General features: G+C 35.0%; 1 protein-coding gene across 1 annotated transcript in view; it reads left to right on the forward strand.

Moving 5' to 3' along the window:
- SMAD1 (SMAD family member 1) overlaps positions 1-20,181 on the forward strand; it is a 72,050-nt gene extending 51,869 nt beyond the window's left edge. Inside the window, exons 3-7 of the mRNA XM_063107762.1 lie at positions 3,721-3,978; positions 6,392-6,508; positions 9,729-9,950; positions 15,621-15,877; positions 19,005-20,181. Of these exons, the coding sequence (XP_062963832.1) occupies positions 3,721-3,978; positions 6,392-6,508; positions 9,729-9,950; positions 15,621-15,877; positions 19,005-19,148 (998 nt within the window). The 3' untranslated portion in view covers positions 19,149-20,181. The remainder of the gene's footprint in view (positions 1-3,720; positions 3,979-6,391; positions 6,509-9,728; positions 9,951-15,620; positions 15,878-19,004) is intronic.
- The last annotated feature ends 979 nt before the right edge of the window (positions 20,182-21,160 follow it).

Raw genomic sequence — 21,160 nt, forward strand, 5'->3', positions numbered from 1 at the left:
ATGCATTAGAAGAATGCATGGATGAATTCCTCCTTATAATCCGGGCATAGGAGAAGGCTTTCTATGATTCAGCCCATGTACAATAAAAGAAAATATTGATAAATTTGACTACCAAAAAGTTAAAAACTTCTGCACATAAGCAAGTCAAAAGACAAATGACGGGGTGTGGTAAAATATCTGCAACATATAGGCTAATATCTCTAGTATATTTTTTTAACGAAGGCCAAAAATGGGCAAAAGGCATAAGCAGACAATTCACAAAAAAGATAATAAAACACCTTCTGAAATACATGAAAAGAAGATCAACTTTTGCCATAAGAAAAATGTAAATTAAAATTTCACCAAAATTTCTCACCCACCAGATTGTCAAAAAAACCAAAAGCTTGACACAGTCTGTTCTGGAGGCTGTGGGGAAAAGGTACTCAGACGTTGCTGGTGGCAATGCAAAATGGTACAACCACTATGAAGAGGTACTTGACACTAGCAAAATTACGTATGCATTCACCCAGCATTTCCACATTTAGGAATTTACCTTGAATATACACCTGGTGACAGTCCTAGAGTATATATGCACAGTCACTGTAGTGTTATATGCAATGGGAAAATATTGTAAACTACCTAACTGCCCAGACTATAGTTATTAGCTGTGAAAACAAATGAAGATCTCCATGCACTAATTTGAAGCTATTTCTAGGATATAGTTGAAAAAGCCAAGAGCAAGAGGGTATACATAGTACTAAAAATGAAATAAGAAAGCATATATTTATCTGCCTTTTTATTTTTTCCAAGAAGAAACACAGGATAAACCAGAAAAAAAATGAAGTTGCATACCCTGTAAGGAGGTTAGAGTGGGGGGACTGAGTAGAAGGGAGAGGGATGGAGTGTATTGTTTTGACTTTTAGATTCCTGGTAACATTCTTTGCATTACAAAAGAAAAATCAAAGATTGGCGAGGGGAACTCCTAAACTAAATGTAAACAAGTGCATCCAAATGAAGAAACTTACTGAAAGGGAAAAAATTGAATAAAATAACAACACTGAAGGGGGAGGGAATGAATCCATGTAAATTTTGAATGAATCTGAATGAATCCAAGTACTTTGACTATATGCCCCAAATTTTGAAGATAACAAACCCCAAACTTGTCTTAGTAGGCTTGTTTTATAAGATGGTATGAATAGAGCAATTCTGAAATTTTTTCAAGTGTACTGTAGGATTAAGCAAACTTATTGAACATATTGATGTTGGTGGCCAAGGTTCTCACTGTTGAAGGAAGGAGATACAGATATGAAATAAGGGAAGGTGAGTAAAATCCCTGTGGAGTTGGATTGGAGAGAATAATATAAACATACTGTTTCTAACACATACATATATGGGCCTAGAATCAGTGTGACTCCGGTAGACATATGGAGCACAGCTAGAGCCCAGATTTTGGTTTCTAAATACCATTCCTTACTAAAAACTATGAGTTCCAGGGCTGGGGAGAGGAAGATAAGAGATAAGTCTGGGACGTCTTGTTCCAGAAATCAAGAAATGCTCAAAACTGGAAGCATGTTAAAAAGGCATAGGAACCAGCTTGAATGGGCTCCCAATGGCCAAATCTGAGACAACATGAACATCAAAATAGATAAGGACAGTAATAGATTATAGCCTATTGACTAAGAACCCATATTGATGATTGATCATTATATTTAGGCACAAAGATAAATGCAAGAGAAAGGAAACCTCTTTCTTATATTAGAATTCTGACTAATAAGGAATGATGAAGTTAAAGAAAAAATGATTTTGCAACCATTGTAGCAAAAATTGATTGAAGCAAAAATGGTTGCTAAATACTCATAGGGGATCAAGTTTGAGGAACAGAATATTTATATAGTCTGAAGGTATCTTCCTACTAATTATTACTTACAAAAGGAAAAATAATAACTACACAGTGGAGAACTTGGACAACACCTTAACCAAGTGATTGAAATTGACATCACCAGTAAGGCAAACAGACATTGCGTGCTTCAGGAGTATACTCCATGAAGGGCATAATATCACTTATGTAGTAGCACTACCAAAAGTCTCTGCGTTTAATCATGGGGAAATATCAAGGAAACCCAAATTAAGAGTCTATAAAATAATTGTCCTGTATTCAGAAATGTCAATAGCATGAAAGGGGGAAAAAAAGGCTGAGGAACTATTTCAGATTACAGGAGATTGAAGAAATATGAAAACAAAGTGTAATACGTGTTCCTAGTGGAGATCTGTATCAGGAAATTGCAACATAGGACATTGTTGGGACAACTGACAAAGTTGGAACATGATTTTATATTAGATAAAATCATTGTATTAACAGATTTCCCAAGTTTGGTAACTGTAAAGTGTATATGAGAGTACTTCAAGAGTTTGTGGAAAATAGAATTAAAAGATAATATGAATCTTTCCATGAACTTTTTGAAGACCCTTCGTATATAGGCTGGTATTTTTTTTTTTTTAGGAATTAGTCTGAAATATAGGGTAGACATATGATATATGTTACTTGCTCTGAGGTGATTCAGAAAAGGGAGGGAATGGGAAGGGAGGAGAGAGAATGAATAAGCAAATGTGCTAAAATGTTAAAAATTGGTGAATATGTAAAGGACATACAAGCATTTTTTTATACTATTCTTGCAATTTTTCTGTAAGTTTGAAAATATTTCAAAATAAGACAAGTTAAAGAATGTTCATAGAAGTTTTATTATAATTTCCCCAAACTGAAACCAACCCAAATATTCATCAGCAGAAGATAAAATTGTATCATCAAATAAATTGTAGTATATGCACTTAAGATGCTACACACACAACATAGGTTGAAGCTTACAGACCTAATGTTGAACCAAAGACGTCAGCCACAAGACTGTACACAATTTCATTTATATGGAGATCTGTGCATTTTACTATAGATATGTAATATCTCAATACATTTTCCTTTGCTTCTCAACAGGTGCCTACATTTTAGGCTTTTATACCTTGAGTTTTCAATTAGCAAAATTAGCAAAATGTGGGTTGTATGACCCATTTCTTCCTTGGCCTAACAGGTGGTGGTAAGAATTACTGAGAAGTGGGTAAATACATTAAGGTCCTTAGAGAAAAGATGTTTATAAAGTATGACTGCTAGGATAGGACACAACATAAATTCTGTCCCACAAAACAACATATTTTGTGGATTTTCTGTGTTCACTGTATTTACATCCTCAACTTTATTTTACTACACTTCTTTTTGTTTTAAAGTGAGTTAGTGTGTCAATTTAAAACATGTATGTATTCATATCATTTAATAAATATTAACTCAAGTGTAAAATCTTGGCAGGGCTGTATAGTGGAACTGTCAGTGGTGATATGTATTCTTAATTGTGCTTTGGTTTTTAGTGAATGAAAAACTAAGAATGGGGGGGGGGAACTTTAACATTTTTAACCTAAAAGAATGTATTCCTCAGGCAGGCAGTTTGTCAGTGGTACAGATCTCAGGCATATGTCATCAGTGAGTCTTAAAGAGATTGTATTTGTTTCCATATTTGTTCCTGAGTGTAAAATGGCCTTTCATTTGAGCACCAATGGTGGTGCTCTTGAGTTGACAGTACGGCAAGGGTTCAGATAATTTGTTGTCATTTACAGATTCTGTTTCAGCCTTATTGTAGTGTAATTACAGATTTTCATCACTCTCATTTGTCTTTCTTTTTTTTCTTTTCCTTTTTCCAGTTCTTCCTCCAGTGCTAGTTCCAAGACACAGCGAATATAATCCTCAGCACAGCCTCTTAGCTCAGTTTCGTAATTTAGGACAAAATGAGCCTCACATGCCACTCAATGCCACTTTTCCGGATTCTTTCCAGCAACCCAACAGCCACCCGTTTCCTCATTCTCCCAATAGCAGTTACCCAAACTCTCCTGGAAGCAGCAGCAGCACCTACCCACACTCTCCCACCAGCTCAGACCCAGGAAGCCCTTTCCAGATGCCAGGTAGGTTGAAATGTTCCCAGATGTTCTGTGGTTAGATCAGTGCTATCACAGTGTCGCGGAGAAGCTGGGTCACTTGGAATGGAAGATTTTAAACTCTCGTATAAGGCACTGTGCTCTAGTACTCTTAGGGTACAACTTTTGCTGAAAAGAGACCTCATAGCCATGTAAGCAGTGTTGTATTTTGTCATTTACAGGTGCTTGAATAAGCTATATTTTTTCCTCATTTTTAAAAGGGTTTGAGATAGTTGCCTCCTTCAGGGAGTGGCATAATTGTTACAGTCTTTGCTCTTGATAAAAGAAAGAGAAAAATATTGTGTTATACACATTTGATGTTATGAGAAACAAAACCTCGATTAACATGGAAAAACCCCTGTTAGAAATGCAACCTCAGAAAAGATATTTCCTGAGGGATCACACCCCCCTACTTAAAGTCATTTAAATGGTAATGTAATCCCAAGAAACATAGTTTAACAACAAAGGAATTACAACAGAAGTACTGAAAACCATCAGCTTGTTCAATTTAGCAAAGAAAAAAACAGTTATCCTCTTTTTTTAATGTAAGACTGCTGGTGTAGTGGTTATCAAAATAAATGATTAGGACATTATTTTTCAAGTTACAGATTAATAAGCAAGCATCTCAGAAAAATAAAATTAGTGCCAGATTTCTTGCCAATAGACCTCAAGAAGGATACCCTCAACAAAGATACATTTGACATCTCTTAATGTTTTAGGAAGGAAAAATGACTGGGCAGGCACATTGGGTCATTTGAAATGTTTTTAGGTAAATTGGAATTAAACATCAATGCTGGGCCTTCAAAAATTGGAAAGTGGTTCACACCTTATATTGCTTCCTTTTCTTTATGTATTTATGATACCCTTTTATTTTAAGCCTGTTTATTTTGCATTGTTTTGTTTTCAATCCACAGCTGTTTGGGATGAGGGTGGGAGATAGTTTAAAAACCAAACTAATATCATTTAGTGATTTCTTGTCCACTCTACTCCCTCTCAAACCCATTAGATTTGATGGACAGGTTAGTGGTGAGATTAGTTTCAGAAGACTTTTGAGCATGGCAACTCAGGGTGGGCCCAAGAGTGAAAAAAAATGAAGATTGCTTGAGTTTACACTTTGGTTCCTGGATGTCAGGGGTTAAAGCACAGGCCAAGTAGAGGAAAGAAAGTTGCAGGGGACGGGGGAGGTACCAGTGAGAATAGTAGAATTCCACCAGTTATTATCTGGTCCCTCTTGGTGGTGCTGATACCACAGGTTGCCAGTGGAACTTGCACCAGCTCGTTGGCAGAAATTGGATTCTGGCTCAGAGGAGGCTCTTTGTCTTCATTTCTGACTTGAGGTAAAAACAGTCAGCCTCACAGCTGCAGGGAAGAAGTGGAACTAAAAGAAGCTGGAGAAAGGGTTAAAAAGGCATCTAGATTAGGTCTCTGTAGTTTTCTTGTGCTTTGAATCATTGCTTGTTAGCAGCTGGATGGTGGAAGCTATTGGGTTGTGATTCAGCTGGAGGGGTCAGTCTTGGGAATCTCTGAAGGAGCAGTATTAGCTATTTGTGTTTGACAGTTTCCTTGAGTTGTCTTGAGTACTTAACCAAGTATTCATGATGCCCAAGGTTCTGTCATATATGCTAGATGGGCTCATGATAGCCAGGGAGGAACTTGCTTTTGGATCAAAAGGGATTGTTTGTGGGAAATCTATATCCTTTATTTCATATTAAGAAAATACAAGACTTAACATTAGTGTTCTTTGTTTCAAAAATCATAATGTTTGCCTCTTATTTGCCAGCTGGCTGTGTGTTCTTCAGAAGAAACGTGTAAATCCTGAGATAGAAGATAGCTGTGATAAACTGGTTTATTTCCTATCATTCTATTACTTGGGGATTTTAAAACTAGTGACTATTTAAATAAGTAGAGAGAAGATAGTCCTAACATTGCTTAAAGTCATGGAAAATTAACAGTTTAAATCAGTAGGCTGTAATGAAACTTATTTAGTAAATTCTTAAAAGCCTGTAGGTTTAATGCAAGAGACCCTGAGCTCCTTTTTTAAGGAAGTCTCGTGTAGCTTTCAAAGTTTTCCATCACAGTGAAACTATGAAATGCAGAGGTTCACTCAGAATGAATTGTATGAAAGTTTAATTGCTCTTCTGATTGTATTAAGATGTCATGATCCTGACATATAGTGCTTTTCCTCCCATCGAATTTTCATTAAAAATGTATAAGATTATGGGATAGTAATAATTTTGACAAATTGTATATCAAGTCCAGTGACTATAAACATTTCAGTCTTTTGATGGGGAGGTTGAAATGGCAATTTGATCTCTTAAGAATTTCAGCATAGGAGAGAATATATATTTTAAGTATGGATGTTTATTAAGGGTTAAGAAATAATTTTTTTGAAACTTTGTAGCTGATACGCCACCACCTGCTTACCTGCCTCCTGAAGACCCCATGACCCAGGATGGGTCTCAGCCAATGGACACAAATATGATGGCACCTTCACTGCCCTCAGAAATCAACAGAGGAGGTAAAATGAATTGCTACCTATTCCTTTTTTAGAGCTAGATATTACTTTCTCTCACAAATTTTTATTAGTTTTTAAAAAGATACTAATTGAGAAAGATAGAGCACAATGATACGAGAAGCTTGATAGAACTCTTTGGATAACAAATAGGTCTTTTATCTAAAGAACAAACACATAGACTTAACCAATGAAAGCCTGAGTATAATTGTGCAGCCATCTGTTTAGATCTTCAGTATTTAACAAGTTTGAATTGGTGATGAAAAGGTATTTTTAAATGGGTAAAGGAGTATTGAGAAATAGTGAGCATATCAACACTGAAGGAGAGTTTTAACTGATTATTTCCAAAATTGGAAGTTCATATAACTGGGCTTTCCAAAAGATTTCTTTTGTAGTTAGAATAGATATTCATAAAACTATCTGTTTTCTAGTCCTTATCTATGTATAACTGCAACTGGAACAAACTAATAGCATTTGTTTTTTCTTACTTGTTTGTTTCTAATTTTGTTGCCAAAAGAAATTTAGAACCAAGTTTTTCATCTTCTCACCCTGAAAAACTTATCAGCAGAAATGAGAATTTCTTTCCCTGTCTAGCAAAGGATGGGTCTTTGTTTCCAGCTCTGTATTATCCTTGTCAGTGACTGAGAGGAGGATGCCCTCATTCTTCAACCAGAGCGGGCTTAAGTGAACAGCGAACCTGGGTAAATAAGTTTGGTAGAATCCTGAGCATCTATAAGAAGGCATGGCCACCCTGGTGAATAAAATTGTTTCCGAATAACCTCTCATGGAGGAAAGTGCTTCACTGGTGCACCCAACTCATGGAATGGATTGTCCAATTTGTATAAAGTTTGTGATGATTAAAGTTAAAATACATTTTGATTACTAGATATGTCTTACTCCATTCTCAGCACTTTTTAGTTAAAATAGATTTCTCAGACTTTGTCAGAGTTGCTTATTTTTTTAAGTCCTTCCGATTTGATGTCTGTATGATACTGTAATGGTGGCTACATGTCATTATACATTTGTCCAAACTCACAGAATGTACAACACCATGAAGGCAATGTAATATAAGTTATAGACTTTGGGTGACAATGATGTGTCAGTGTGGCTTCATCAGTTGTAACAGATATACCACTCTTGTGGGGGATTTTGATAATGGCGGAGACTATTCATGTGTTGGGGCAGGAGATATGTTGGAAATCTCTGTACCTTCTGTACCCTTTTAATTGGTAGAAGTTTTTTATATCTTTTTTATTGTTTTTGTATTTTATGTTTCCTGATTAGTCCTAGAACATACTCTCAAACATGTAATTATGAGCCAGCAAATAAAGACTGGCTGGGGAAAATAACCTGTCTCACACATCTTTGGAATTTGCATTTGAGGAACAGGGTAGCGGGAGAGAATGGGCATAGCACCACTATACTGTTAGGAGCATGTGGACCCTGTAACTATTGTCATTAGGCCTTAAATGTCTGATTACAGGAAACAGACCTTTAAATAGCTTTTAAATTTTTTCTCATTAGAATGTTTACAGCCAATATTTTCATGAGGAAAGAACTTTTTAAAAAATTTTAAACCTTTGATGGTTTTCCTAGAGCAGAGATCAGCAAACAACAGCCCGCAGATCAATTCAGCCTGCTGCCTGTTTTTGTAAATAAAGCTTTATTGGAAGATAGTTGTGTCATTCACTACAAATTATTTATGACTGCTTTTGTGCTATATGAGCAGAGTTGAATGGTTGTGATAGAGACTGTATAGCCCACAAAATCTTTGTGGCCTTTTATAAAAAAAAAACCTGTCCACCTCAGACCCAGATAAATAGTAATTTGAGCAATCCTGATAACTGATAGAAACCTTCTATTAATGATGTTACAGCCTTCTTTAAGATTTAGCACTTGTTAATCACTAAAATTTTGCTCATTGAAATACTTCAAAAAGTTTGTGGAAAAATAGAATTAAAAGACAATACAAATCTTTCCATGAAGTTTTTGAGTGCCCCTTGTACAGCATATTGACATGGGAGAGTTGCTTAGCAAACAAGGGAAATAATGTATGTTTTCAGCTAACCTACTTAAGTTTATAAGAAACTAAGTATGTCTGGGTATTTTAATGATCATTTTCCTTATTTTCTTAACCAAATTGTAAAATAAAGTGCATCTTATTATTTGTGGAGGTAGATGTTAAGGACACAAAGGAACTCCCTTAGCAGTTATAGACTGTGCTTCTGATGTGACTTTTTCATTTCCTTTTTCTTTTTCTTTTCCTTTTTTAATGATTTTACACCCAGGGCTTCATAAACCTCAGATCATGATATATTGGTATGCTGGAAATATATGGTTTGTGTTCCTGGAATCTCTAAAGCAGTGGTACAAGACTTTTTACTACAGAAGGAACTTATCTTTAAAACCTTTTAGCTGCAAATGTTTAGAAGCATGTTCTATTTGGAGATTTGTTAGTCTTAAGAGATTTGACTTAACAAGCTGCATCCTGTCAGTAAAGTTGGGTAATTTCCATTGTTGGCCCATTCTGGGAATGGAGAGACAAAACACACCTGCTCTGCATGACTTAAAGCAAATATAAGGAAGTTAGCATGAAATCTGGATGAGAGAGATATGATTCATTCTGTAAGAATGGCCAGCTGGCAAGATTTCTTCCTGAGTTTGAGAACTGGTGCAAAACTGTAGCTGTGATAGTTATTGGCAATTTAATATGAAGTAAAGTAATTTCTTATCAATAATTAGAAATTGGTTTTCATTGCTTTGAAAAAACATACGCATGCTAAGGCTTTGCCAAAAGTAATTCCTTTTTTGGCTAGCACCTTTGGCATATTTCCTGTCCTCTCTTGTTCTCTTCCCGCTTGTTTTTTCACTTGTCTCTTGTGTTTCTTTAGATGGTGAGCCAGGGTCTGTGGTAGGGGTGATTTCCATTTCTGCATATTATGGAGCAATTAGCACATTATTAGTATTCAGCAAATGCTGTTGCTGTGCTTTTTAGCTGGTGTTTTGATTATCTGACAGTAATTAGAGAAAATTGTTTTCCAATTAAATACCACACTTAGTAAGAAGTACCTGCTTTAACCATCATAGAAAAACTATGTAAGTTATAATAGCAGTTGCTTCTCCATATCTTCATTCCATGATCCTGAGCCAATTCCACAACATGGTTTCAGTTTTTGAGAGCTCCAGGTGCTAACCTTGGTTGATAACAACCTTTTCTTCCCTACAGATGTTCAGGCAGTTGCTTACGAGGAACCAAAACACTGGTGCTCTATTGTCTACTATGAGCTCAACAATCGTGTGGGTGAAGCGTTCCATGCCTCCTCCACAAGTGTGTTGGTGGATGGTTTCACTGATCCTTCCAACAATAAGAACCGTTTCTGCCTTGGGCTGCTCTCCAATGTTAACCGGAATTCCACTATTGAAAACACTAGGCGGCATATTGGAAAAGGTGAGTTTTCTCGTTAACCTCATTCAAGTGTTTATGTGTTGTGTCCCTGTTCCCCCAGAGTTGACTTGGTCATTCCTGTGGTAAACTAGTTTAGTGAACACCAGGTAATGTTCACTTGCTGCAGTTTGTAAATGTTTTTCCAATTTGTACTTTGTGGAAGTTCTTCGTCAGTGATCTTTGTGGTTCACCAATTCTTATAATATTGATATTAATTAGCCGAAATATAGATTTGCTTTTTGGGGACACTATTCTATCACATGTTTTGCTCCAGAATAAAATGGCTATTAAAAAATGACTTACAACCTAAAATTAAAGCAAACCAAAACAAATAAGCCTAATTGTATTTCAGATGAATACCATAACTGAAAAGAAAGAACTGATAACTTATGATTTTAGTATTTGATTATGTATCCTCAAGCTGGATCATGTGGGGTAGGGTTGGGAAAGGATATTAAATAAATCCTGAATTCTTTTTTTTTTTTTTTTTTAGTAAACTTGATTATTTACTGTAGTGGTATGAGTGAAACAGTTCTGAAACTTTTAGATGTATTATAAGATTAAGCAAATGGTTAATGTGTAGATATCGTTGGGAGGCTGGGTTTCCCCTGAGGAATAAGGGATATGCAAATGTGGAGGAAGGCGAAAACTAAACCCCGTGGAGGTGGATAGAGGATCAGTATGAAATCATGATTTTAATAATAACATATGTATGTGTGTATACTTGTTTATGTTCTTATGTATATGTATGCGTATGTACAAACATCTACACATGCGTATAGTTTCTGATCTGTCTGCTGAAAGGGCCAAGAAGCAAAGATATGCTGTGTTATAACAATAAGCACATCTAGTGCTCAGATCATCACCTCTGACATCATTTCCCACTAAGAGGAACCAGGGCTCTATGGAGAAATGGCTGACTCCAAGGCTGCGGCAGGTGGCACAAGATGAGCCTAGACCATCTTGTTATCACAGAAAGTAAAGAAATGCTTATGACAGTGGTGGGGCATGTCACAGGAGCCAACATGAAGGGACTTCCACCGGCCAACTCTGAGACAGTTCCCAGCACCAAAATAATTAAGTATGATGATTAATTTTAAACCATTGAAAACCAATACTAATTTATAAGTCCAGACGAGTAATAGATAAATGAGTAGGAGGACTGGTTGGTAAATGTAGAGTGAGGGCTAGAGTTGGAAAATCATCATTTTGCAACTATCATAGTAAGGATCAGGCAATAATCATCAATGGATGCTAAATATAAAGAGAATTTTTTTATCACAGTTAAGATATTTGCATGGGCTTAAAATGTCTCCCCTCAAACTGCCTATTAGTTATAAAGGACAGTAAAAAGCAGTAATTATACAATGGAAAAATTACATAATTTGTATTGTAATTATATAATTGATCCCCCATCTTGATGGAGAGATCAAAATTATCACCAGTGAGAGGTAGATGGATATCATATATCTCTAGATGTGCTACTCAAAAAGGCCAAACATCACCTATGCAGAATTTCAGCTGAGAATGCAAATCTGAATCTAATCCTGAGGAAACATAGACAAACCCAAAATGAGGATTGTTCTATTAAAAAGAGTAAGGAGAGAACTTTATTCATCCAAAATATCAGTGTCAAAAGACATAGGTGTGGCCATGTTCCAGATTAATAGGTTAAAGAGCTATGACAGCTATATGCATTACTAGACCCTGGACATGCTCCTGTTCCGGAGAGAAGAAAAAATGCAATTAAGGACATTATTGAGGTCAGCAGGCAAAACCGGGTTGTGAATGGTAGATTGGATAAAAGTATTATATCAATGTTAAATTTACTGGCATTGCTAGCTGTGCTGTGGCTATCTATGTAAGAGACTATTCTTAGGAAGCACATACTAAGTTTTTAGGTGTGAAGGACCATGATGAAATGGTTCAGGAATGAATTATATACATAAAGATATCTGTTTACTCTCTATCTCTATCTAAGACAGTTCTGTGTCAGAATATGTGTGCGCGTGGGTGGTGGGTGGGTGTGTAGACATCGGGGAGGGGAAGGGCACAGATGATAAAGCAAATGGAGTGAATTGTCACAGTAGATGAATCTGGATACTGGTTATGTGGGTGTTCTTTGTATTGTTTTTCTTCAGTTTTCTTTTTCAGACTTTTCTATAACTTTGATATTACTTTCAGAGTAAAAGTTTTTTTTAAAAAATGACCTACTCTGAAATTTAGAATAGTGGATCAGATTAAAAGGTTACTTAATAGGTGCTTGGAAGGTATTTGAGATAAAGTTTAACATTTAATCCTGGGGGGAAAAAAACTCTTAAACCAGGAATTGATAGATGTTCCCTTCATATGATTAAAGAAAAGTTAAAAAAAAAAAAAAAAAAAAAAAAAGCTAAACTACACATTTAATGATGAAATGCTAGAACTTATGTTCATAACATGCATAAATATCTTTCTATGATCTTTAAACACCTGAAATTGTATATAAACACAATTTTGCATGCATTTGAGATGGAAGAATTTTTTTTTTAATTAAATTCCCAAGATGACTATTACTCCAAAGAAGTGAAAAGCCATTGTACTATGGGACATTCCTCTTAAAAAAACTTAGGAAGAAAATAAGAATTCCAGGAATGCTGTTATTTAAAATTGTACCAGATGCCCTGAGTAGTGTGCTTAAATATGGAATTATAAATAATGGAAATAAGCCAAGATTATCATTATTTGCAGATGACATGATTGATTGGTAATATTCTTGGAATAGATCCTTGAAGTGAAATTAGCAGGTTAAAAGCTCTTGCTGTGTTTTGCCAAATTACTTTCCAGAAAGCTTTTATTAATTCACACTCCTGCCAGAAGGATATGTGTGCCTTTGTCCCTTCACCGATGCCAGTATTATGAATGGGAATTGTGTCTTTTCAAATGACATGATTATTTATCTAGAAACCTCCAAAGAATCTATTTTTTAAAAATTACGTAAGTTGTTTCCTTTTATCTGGCAGTAACCAGTTAGAAAGTATAAGACCTGGGGGGGGGGGGATGGGAATCCCATTCTCAATAGCAACATAAGGCCGGCCCGTGGCTCACTCGGTAGAGTGCGGTGCTCAATAGCAACATAAAACATAAATTTCTTGGAAATAATCTGAACTTGCAATATGTGAGAATTATATGAAAACCAAATTTTACTGAGAGAGAAAATTTGAATAAATAAGCTATTTGTGTTCCTTAGAAGGCAGGCTAAATATTGTTGAGAGCATTTTAAGGATATTAATTCTTCCTAATATAATTTATAGTTTAAGACAATTCTTGTCAGTTACAATGTGATGTTTTTGAAAATTGGATAATGTATTCTGAATATTACCTGAAAGGATAAACAAGTGAGACTATTTTTTTAATAGAAGAGTAAAGAAAAATTCTTGGCATTAGGGTAAATAAAACATTTTAAAATTAGAACTAAGAGTGTAAACAAAACAGTAGAATAAATTAAATTCAGACTATACTGCATATAAAAATTTAATGTATGTTAAGTGAAGCATAAAATCAGTAGTCTTCTAATGGTCCTGCAATAACAAGGTTAGCTTTTGGGTGGGGCTAGGGGCAGAAACCCTGACCTCATACCATATACACAAATAGGTTAATGAGTTGAATATTTTTAAAAACACAGACAGTTAAAAAGCTAAAATAAAACATTTGATTACAGAGGTAGAAATTTTCTAAGCATAAAAAACAAGATTACAAGAGATTTGACTAAAAGGTTTCAAACATCTGTAGGTTAAAAATATATCGTGAACAAAATTAAAAGACAGGGAAACGAATAAGAAATTATTTATGTCCTTTCTATATGCATAGCTCATAAAATAAAATTAGAGACCTCATGGGAAAAATAGGCAAGAAATATGTGAATTCACAAGAGAAACAGATGACCAATAAACTACGAGAGCATATCCAGCCTCAAATGCAAATTAAAACAATTACATTATTTTTCAGCTATAAATTAAGCTCAGATTCAATACTGGCACAGGTAAAACAAGAAAGGCGCTCATATACTGCTGGTGAGGGTGTAAATTACAAGCATTCTGAAAGTCATTTGGCAAAGTGAATCAAGAACCTTCGATCCAATGATTTAACTTCCAGAAATATCTTCTAAGGATATTATCAAAAATTGTCCAGAGATATTTATCATGGCATTGTTATAACAGCAGAAAATTAGCATCAACTCAAGGGTCCACTAAGGGGAGAATTGTTAAATAAATTGTTATATCCATACACTCATACAGATATTTTAAATATTCACAAAGAAACTTTAATGGTACCCAAAACTGAATACAGTGTGTCAGACTATTAATAATTATTGCTCAATATTTTCTGCTTTACTTTATATTTTCGTATACTTTCTAAGTTTTCTAAAATGAAAATTTATATTTATTTATTTATTTATATAATTTATATAATGAAAATTTTTATAATCGGGATAAAACTAAATCAGTCTCTCTCTTTCAAATTGTTTTCTCTACATCAGGCCAAAAAAATGGCTTCTTCTCTGGCAGCTCTTTGTTATAGATGTCTTAACCATTGTGTGTACATATAAACAACACATTATATTTTGTATGAGACAATAGATTTAGCATTGATTAAGCCATGCCAGAGTTACCTGCAAAGTGGATCATTTAAAGCCACATTAGGATGTGACCCTTGTTTGGTGGGTGGCCTGTGTAAAATAGTCTTCCTAAATGATGTGGAACTTTTTCAGAATGGAGGTTTTTTTCCCCTTTCCTTTTTTTACAGGCTTGGTAGAATCAATTTCCTACACTCTTGGCACTCTAAGTCTCACAGGAAGAAGTTTGGAGCAGGTGGTAGTTTGAGATCCAATTTCACACCATATGAATTATTTTTCTAGTTTTATTTATTTATTTTGCTGGACCTAGCATCTTTCAGCTCTCAACAATACTTCTTCCACCTGTGGTTTTCTAGTTCCTCTTCTTCTCTTTTTTTTTTTTAAAGATGACCGGTAAGGGGATCTTAACCCTTGACTTGGCGTTGTCAGCACCACGCTCACCCAGTGAGCAACCAGCCATCCCTATATGGGATCCGAACCTGTGGCCTTGGTGTTATCAGCACCGCACTCTCCCAAGTGAGCCACGGGCCGGTCCTTGTTCTCTTGATCGTCCCTTTCTCCACCCTAAGTTTACCAAACAACTTATCTGCAAAATAAATGGAAGAGAACTTATACGTTGAATACATGTAGGATCCCATAATAAAATCCAGGTTTTATTATACTATATTTTTAAAGTGGGAATACACTTTCAACCCATGGCCAAATAGGGTATTAAATACTTAACAAAATGAAATTGCTACACTTTGTTATATTATTTCCTAGAAACCTCCTGGATATGCTTGTTGACATGTGGACATGGTACTGAGGGTACCTTGAAAAGGTTGTAGAAAAATAGAATTAAAATATAATATGAATCTTTCCATGAACTTTTTGAAGTACCCTGTTAAACTAGTACAGTTAACTAAGATTTTATCAGTTGTGCAGGACTTAGAGAATATCTACATAACTAGCCAAAATTTAAATCTGTGTAAATTTACATTTATATATTGAATCTGTACAGGTGCCTTTCAGCTATAAAAAATGGTAATAACTAAATGATATGTGTTGTCATCCTACAGGAGTTCATCTTTATTATGTTGGAGGGGAAGTATATGCTGAATGCCTTAGTGACAGTAGCATCTTTGTGCAAAGTCGGAACTGCAACTACCATCATGGATTTCATCCCACTACTGTATGCAAGATTCCTAGTGGGTGTAGTTTGAAAATTTTTAACAACCAAGAATTTGCTCAGTTACTGGCACAATCTGTGAACCATGGTTTTGAAACAGTCTATGAACTTACGAAAATGTGTACTATACGCATGAGCTTTGTGAAGGTAAGTGAGCTGTGATTCCTCTCATTGGGGTTTAACACACATTTGTTGTACTTTCTCGCAGTATATAAATCTGTGTCCACATTAGTGGACTTATTATCTAGGTATTTTTAAACTTTAACAAGAATGTCAGTTATTAGAATATCGTTGGAACATAAGAGTGCTTGTGTTAAATGTCAATAGCAGGCTTTAATAAGCTTTGCCTTAAATAGCACTATTTTAGCTACTGTAATACCATTAGAATATGTAATGTTACATATTTAACATGTAATTTAAATATATGGTTGTCTTATGAGATTAATTGAATAAACACATCTTCCTTTTCATTCTTTGCTTTTGGTACTTTGGTAATGCTTGTTGCTTTTGTTTCAACTATAAGCAAGTTATCTTTTTGTAAGAATAAAAGCTTATCACACTGGTAATTATTTGGAGTCAGGTTTTTTTTTAGTGGTTCCAGTAAATCTCATGATTTTCTTATTCAAAAGTTTTAGGCCCTTGCCCAAAGATAAATAGATGTTTAGCTGTAAGATGGTATTGTAAGGTTTGAGGAAGAAAGTTAAAAATGTTGCTCATGATGATTGATCTCTTTGCTGCCTCAACTTCTGCCTCTGAGAAATAAAAAATCTTTAAATGTCACTGAAATGTTAAAAAACATGTAAATATCTCATTAGATTTCATGAGTAAGTGACTTATTCTATTTACTTATTCGGGGACTTAATTGTCCCTGAATTCTCAAAGATAAATTCTCATCCTCTTTTACTTTGAGGAACACAACTAATTATATATTTGGGTGAGGCAATCACCTTTTATGTTCTCTCTTCAGAAGCTTGCCTACTTGTTAAACCTGTTTTGTAATGTATTTATTACTGAGGATAATTTTGGAACCTTTCTTTGTTAATCATCCTTTAGATCAAAGATATCTTTTCCTGAATATCATTTTTTGCCTACTTCTTTGTATCATCCTAGCATATTTTTAGGGTGCTCTTTTAGTGTTTATTCTTTCAAAATATAATTGAACAGTTCTTTGTAGCTGAGTCTGGTACCTCTTCAGTATTAAAGGAAGGGTTTTTTTTACCCTTTAATAAGGTTGACCTATATGTTGTGTACATGCGAGACTACAAAGTCCTATTTCATTCATTATTAACATTCACTGTTTAATTTTTGACTTAGCATTTTGGCTCAAATGCGTTTTAAAATAAGGACAGTGACTTGCTGGAAGTGGTTTTTTAAGTTTTTATTGGTATGGAGGAAGAATAGCTCTTTAAGAGTCAAGAGATTCAGTTTCCAGTTTTGTCTGTCATTTTGACTGTGATTAAGGCACAGGGATTCTTCTCTGGTCCTCATGTTCATCATCTTTAAAATGGGGGTGGGGGTGAGAATGGTGTTGGGAACTGAGGCAGTTATTACTAGGGTCCCTCAGTGAGTCTGTTCTTACTCAAGGACGACTCTAGAAGAATTTATGACTAATGTTCCAATTAGCTTTCTCCTCAAACTCCTTTCATATTGACTACCCAATCAATTTTAATTATTTTACTTTTACACAATTTTAGTAATTTCTTTTTACACATGTAAAAACGATCTTTAGTAAAAAGTATAATGCAAAGCTGTGCCTTTAAAATTTAATAAATTTCATTCATTCAGCAAATATTTTAGCACTGTTTCAGAGATGTAATTCAAAGATGAAAAAGCACCTAAAGTCTCTAGCTGCAAGATGCTTATGATCTAGTATACATTTAAATATAATATAATGTGATAAGCACTAGAATGGAGGTTTATACAAGATATAATCGACAGAGATGGGGTGCAAGAATTTGGAGTTGAAGATAAATAACCTTATTAAAAACTCCTGCTGACATGATAAAGGGCAACTGCTTACCATGTATTAGCAACAAAAAAATTGCACAGTTTTTATAGCATTGCTCTTTACTGTCATAAGGACTGCATACTTTACCCTCTCCCACTCAGCATCTTAGAGAAATGACGTAGAACATTTTACTATTATTGATAGCCAATCTTGTGCTATTTTTAAGATGATCATTTTGGGCTGTTAATAGAAAACATATATTTTGTCAATAATTTGCACTTTAAACTCTCCTATATCTGAAAAATCTAAGTCAATTTGCCTGAGTGTTTATAGAGCTTCTGCTTTGTGCCAATCACTGTGCTAGATATTGGAGGTCAAAGATAAATTCCTGCCTTCAAAGAACTTACTATTTAATGGAGGAAACATGCACATAAACCTCTATAAATGAAATTTAGCAGTTTGTTGATATATGTACAAATGCATGGGTGTACATACATATATACAGTTGTTCATATATCTCTTGAATTCTGATATGCAGATGTATTTTTTGAAACTACTGGAGTAGGTAGGTAGTAAAGATAACAGAACCCAACCTTCTCTGATATTCCTCACGAACAAGGCTTAATCAGAACACTCATGGCAATGAGTTTCTGCTCCTTGCAGTAGCAAAATTACTTTTCTCTTTTTTGTAGTGACTTTCTTCTGTGGAACTTGAGTGTCTTAATTTAGTAATTCTGAAGATGTCTGTTAAGCTACCTTCTTTTATGAATGAATGATGGAATCTGTCGATTCAAGGCAGTGGCTAGGTGTTGATGATAGCTTTTTGGATACTTAAATGTTCTCCTGCCAGTTTTGCTTAGAGATTGAACAATCAAGAGATCTGTGTTGATAGGAGGACCTTCGGTGGCTGAATAGGGAAGAAACAGAATATCAATCTGTCTTACATAACTTTTTCCTTATTTTCTTGATGATAAAATAAGAATTTAATAATGGCTGTTACATTACTGTCAGTAATGTAATGAGCAATGAAAATGAAAGTTTAAAAGTGTCTTTATTAAAACAACTTTATAATTTATTTTGAAACTTTCATTTCCTAAGGCCAGTAATTCTTAATCTGGAGTCCATGGATGGACTTTTGGGAGCTAACACCCATCCCCTGAATTTGACTGCCATTTAAATTATGTGTGCATTTGTGTACATGTGCAATTTTCTCGTGGAAAAAGTCCCTAGTTTTAATCAGAGTCTCTAATTATGTGAACTCTTTTTACTTACTAAGTTTAGCCATTGAGTTAAACAAGTTAAGTGACCTCCAATGTTTTTTTCTAGGGCTGGGGAGCAGAATACCACCGCCAGGATGTTACTAGCACCCCCTGCTGGATTGAGATCCATCTGCATGGCCCCCTCCAGTGGCTGGATAAAGTTCTTACTCAGATGGGTTCACCTCATAATCCTATTTCATCTGTGTCTTAAACGTCCTTAGGCTTCTGCCTCTTGAAAACTATTGAGCCTTGCATGTACTTGAAGGATGGATGTCAAACATGACTGAGAACTGACAAAGGAGCCTTGATAATACTTGACCTCTGTGACCAACTGTTGGATTCAGAAAAAAAAAAAAAAAAAAAATTGGTAACATACTGTTCATATCAAGAACCTGTTTAGTTTACGTTGTAACATTCTACCAAAAAATCAACTAAAAAGCAGACTTTTTAGCAGGACTTTGTGTATAGTTAAAAGAGAGATGGCCAAGCCAGGGACAAATAATCAAGATTCTTTTGTGTTTGGCACTTTAAGGTCATCATTTGGCAAAAGTTTAGCATTAATACTTAGTCTTTCTGAAGTGTGTTTTTTATCAGGTTTAGAGCCCATGTTAAGTCTTCTTTTAATGGGTTTTCACAATATTTTAAAACTGTTTAGTAATGGTTTTTGTTTGTTTTTTAAGAAAAGGTTAATCTTGATGATATACATAGTAATCTTTCTAAAACTGTCTGCTGACCATACTGCTGTCAGAATAATGTTAGGCATATGCTCTTTGCTAAATATGTATGTACAAAATATTTGGAAGTTAAGAATTGATTAGACTAGTGAACTTAGGAGTAATTCAGGGGGGTGGGGGAGAGGGAAATGACAACGGCAAATGTAGAAAATACTGTAAAAATTCAGTTTGCTTTAAAGAACAAACTGATGTCTGAATTTTGCTGTGTTTCAGTTTTAGAGATTTTATCCTACTTTTTTTTTTTTTTTTTTTTTTGGCATTCTTCTATCCTATCCTCTCCGAAAAAGCAGTTATGCAGCTGGTTAATTCATATAACTGTGAGAGCAAATGAATAATTTCTGCTTTTCTGAAACTGACTGCCTATATGTTTCAATACCAATTGTATGGAGTGCTTGAATTTAATAAACAGTTTTTATGGAGTTTACAGAAATAGGCTTTAATTTTCAAATGAATTGTTTGCCAAACCTAGTAACTCTGTTAAATATTTGGAGGATTTAAAGAACATCCCTGTTTAAATCCATTTCAAACTTTTTAAATTTTTTTGTACTATGTTTGGTTTTATTCTTCTTCTGTTAATCTTTTGTATTCACTTATGCTCTCGTACATTGAGTACTTTTATTCCAAAACTAGTGGGTTTTCTCTACTGGAAATTTTAAATAAACCTGTCATTATTGCTTACTTTGATTAAAAATTTGTCCTTTCTATTCTTCACATATTAGATTTTATGACAAATAAGATTTGCTACTCTTTTGAGAGTTTTTTCTTAAATATTCTCTGCCAAACCAAACAAACTGAATTACTAATACAGAGACAGGGCGACTGAATCGTGGAGAGAGCAGTCACTTCGAATCAGAAAAGAAAGGACAGGTAGAACTTGAAAAATTAAGAGAAAACTAGCAAAATATGAATTTTTTAAGGTGAGGAATTACAGCAGCAACAATTCCTGGTAGATACCACTCAGTCAACCAGAAGTATGAATTTCTAAACTCCAGATGACGATGTGAGGGTGACTGAGAGGATGTGAGAAAGGGGAGGGTGGGAACAGACTGCAACAAGACAGCATGATGACTTTTGCAGTGTTTGGGACTGGAGTGATCCCAACCCCCAACCCCAAAAGCAAAGATTATCCATGAGGAACACAGATTGGAGGATAGAGTCTTTCCTGGCCAAACAGATGCCATTCCTTCACCTTTACATTCTTATATAGCTTTCCTGGAGTGTGTTTACCAGCCCTGAAAGTTAAGGACTCTTCCTCACCCCCCTTTTTAAACCTAGTTTAAAAGAAAAGAATGCCTACCTTACTTTTTTCCCCCAACAATACATTTACTCCCCAAACTATGACCAAGCAAAAATTTCTACTGCTGCTTGTCTGCAAAAATATTGTACAAGCAGAGAAAGCCCTGGCAAAAGACCCATGTTATAACACAAGTTCATATACATCTCTGACACTGAAGGTGTAGTGGAATTAGGACAAGGGAACAGCAGAGCC

Source organism: Cynocephalus volans, chromosome 9, assembly GCF_027409185.1.
Source record: "Cynocephalus volans isolate mCynVol1 chromosome 9, mCynVol1.pri, whole genome shotgun sequence".
Taxonomy (NCBI): Eukaryota; Metazoa; Chordata; class Mammalia; order Dermoptera; family Cynocephalidae; genus Cynocephalus; species Cynocephalus volans.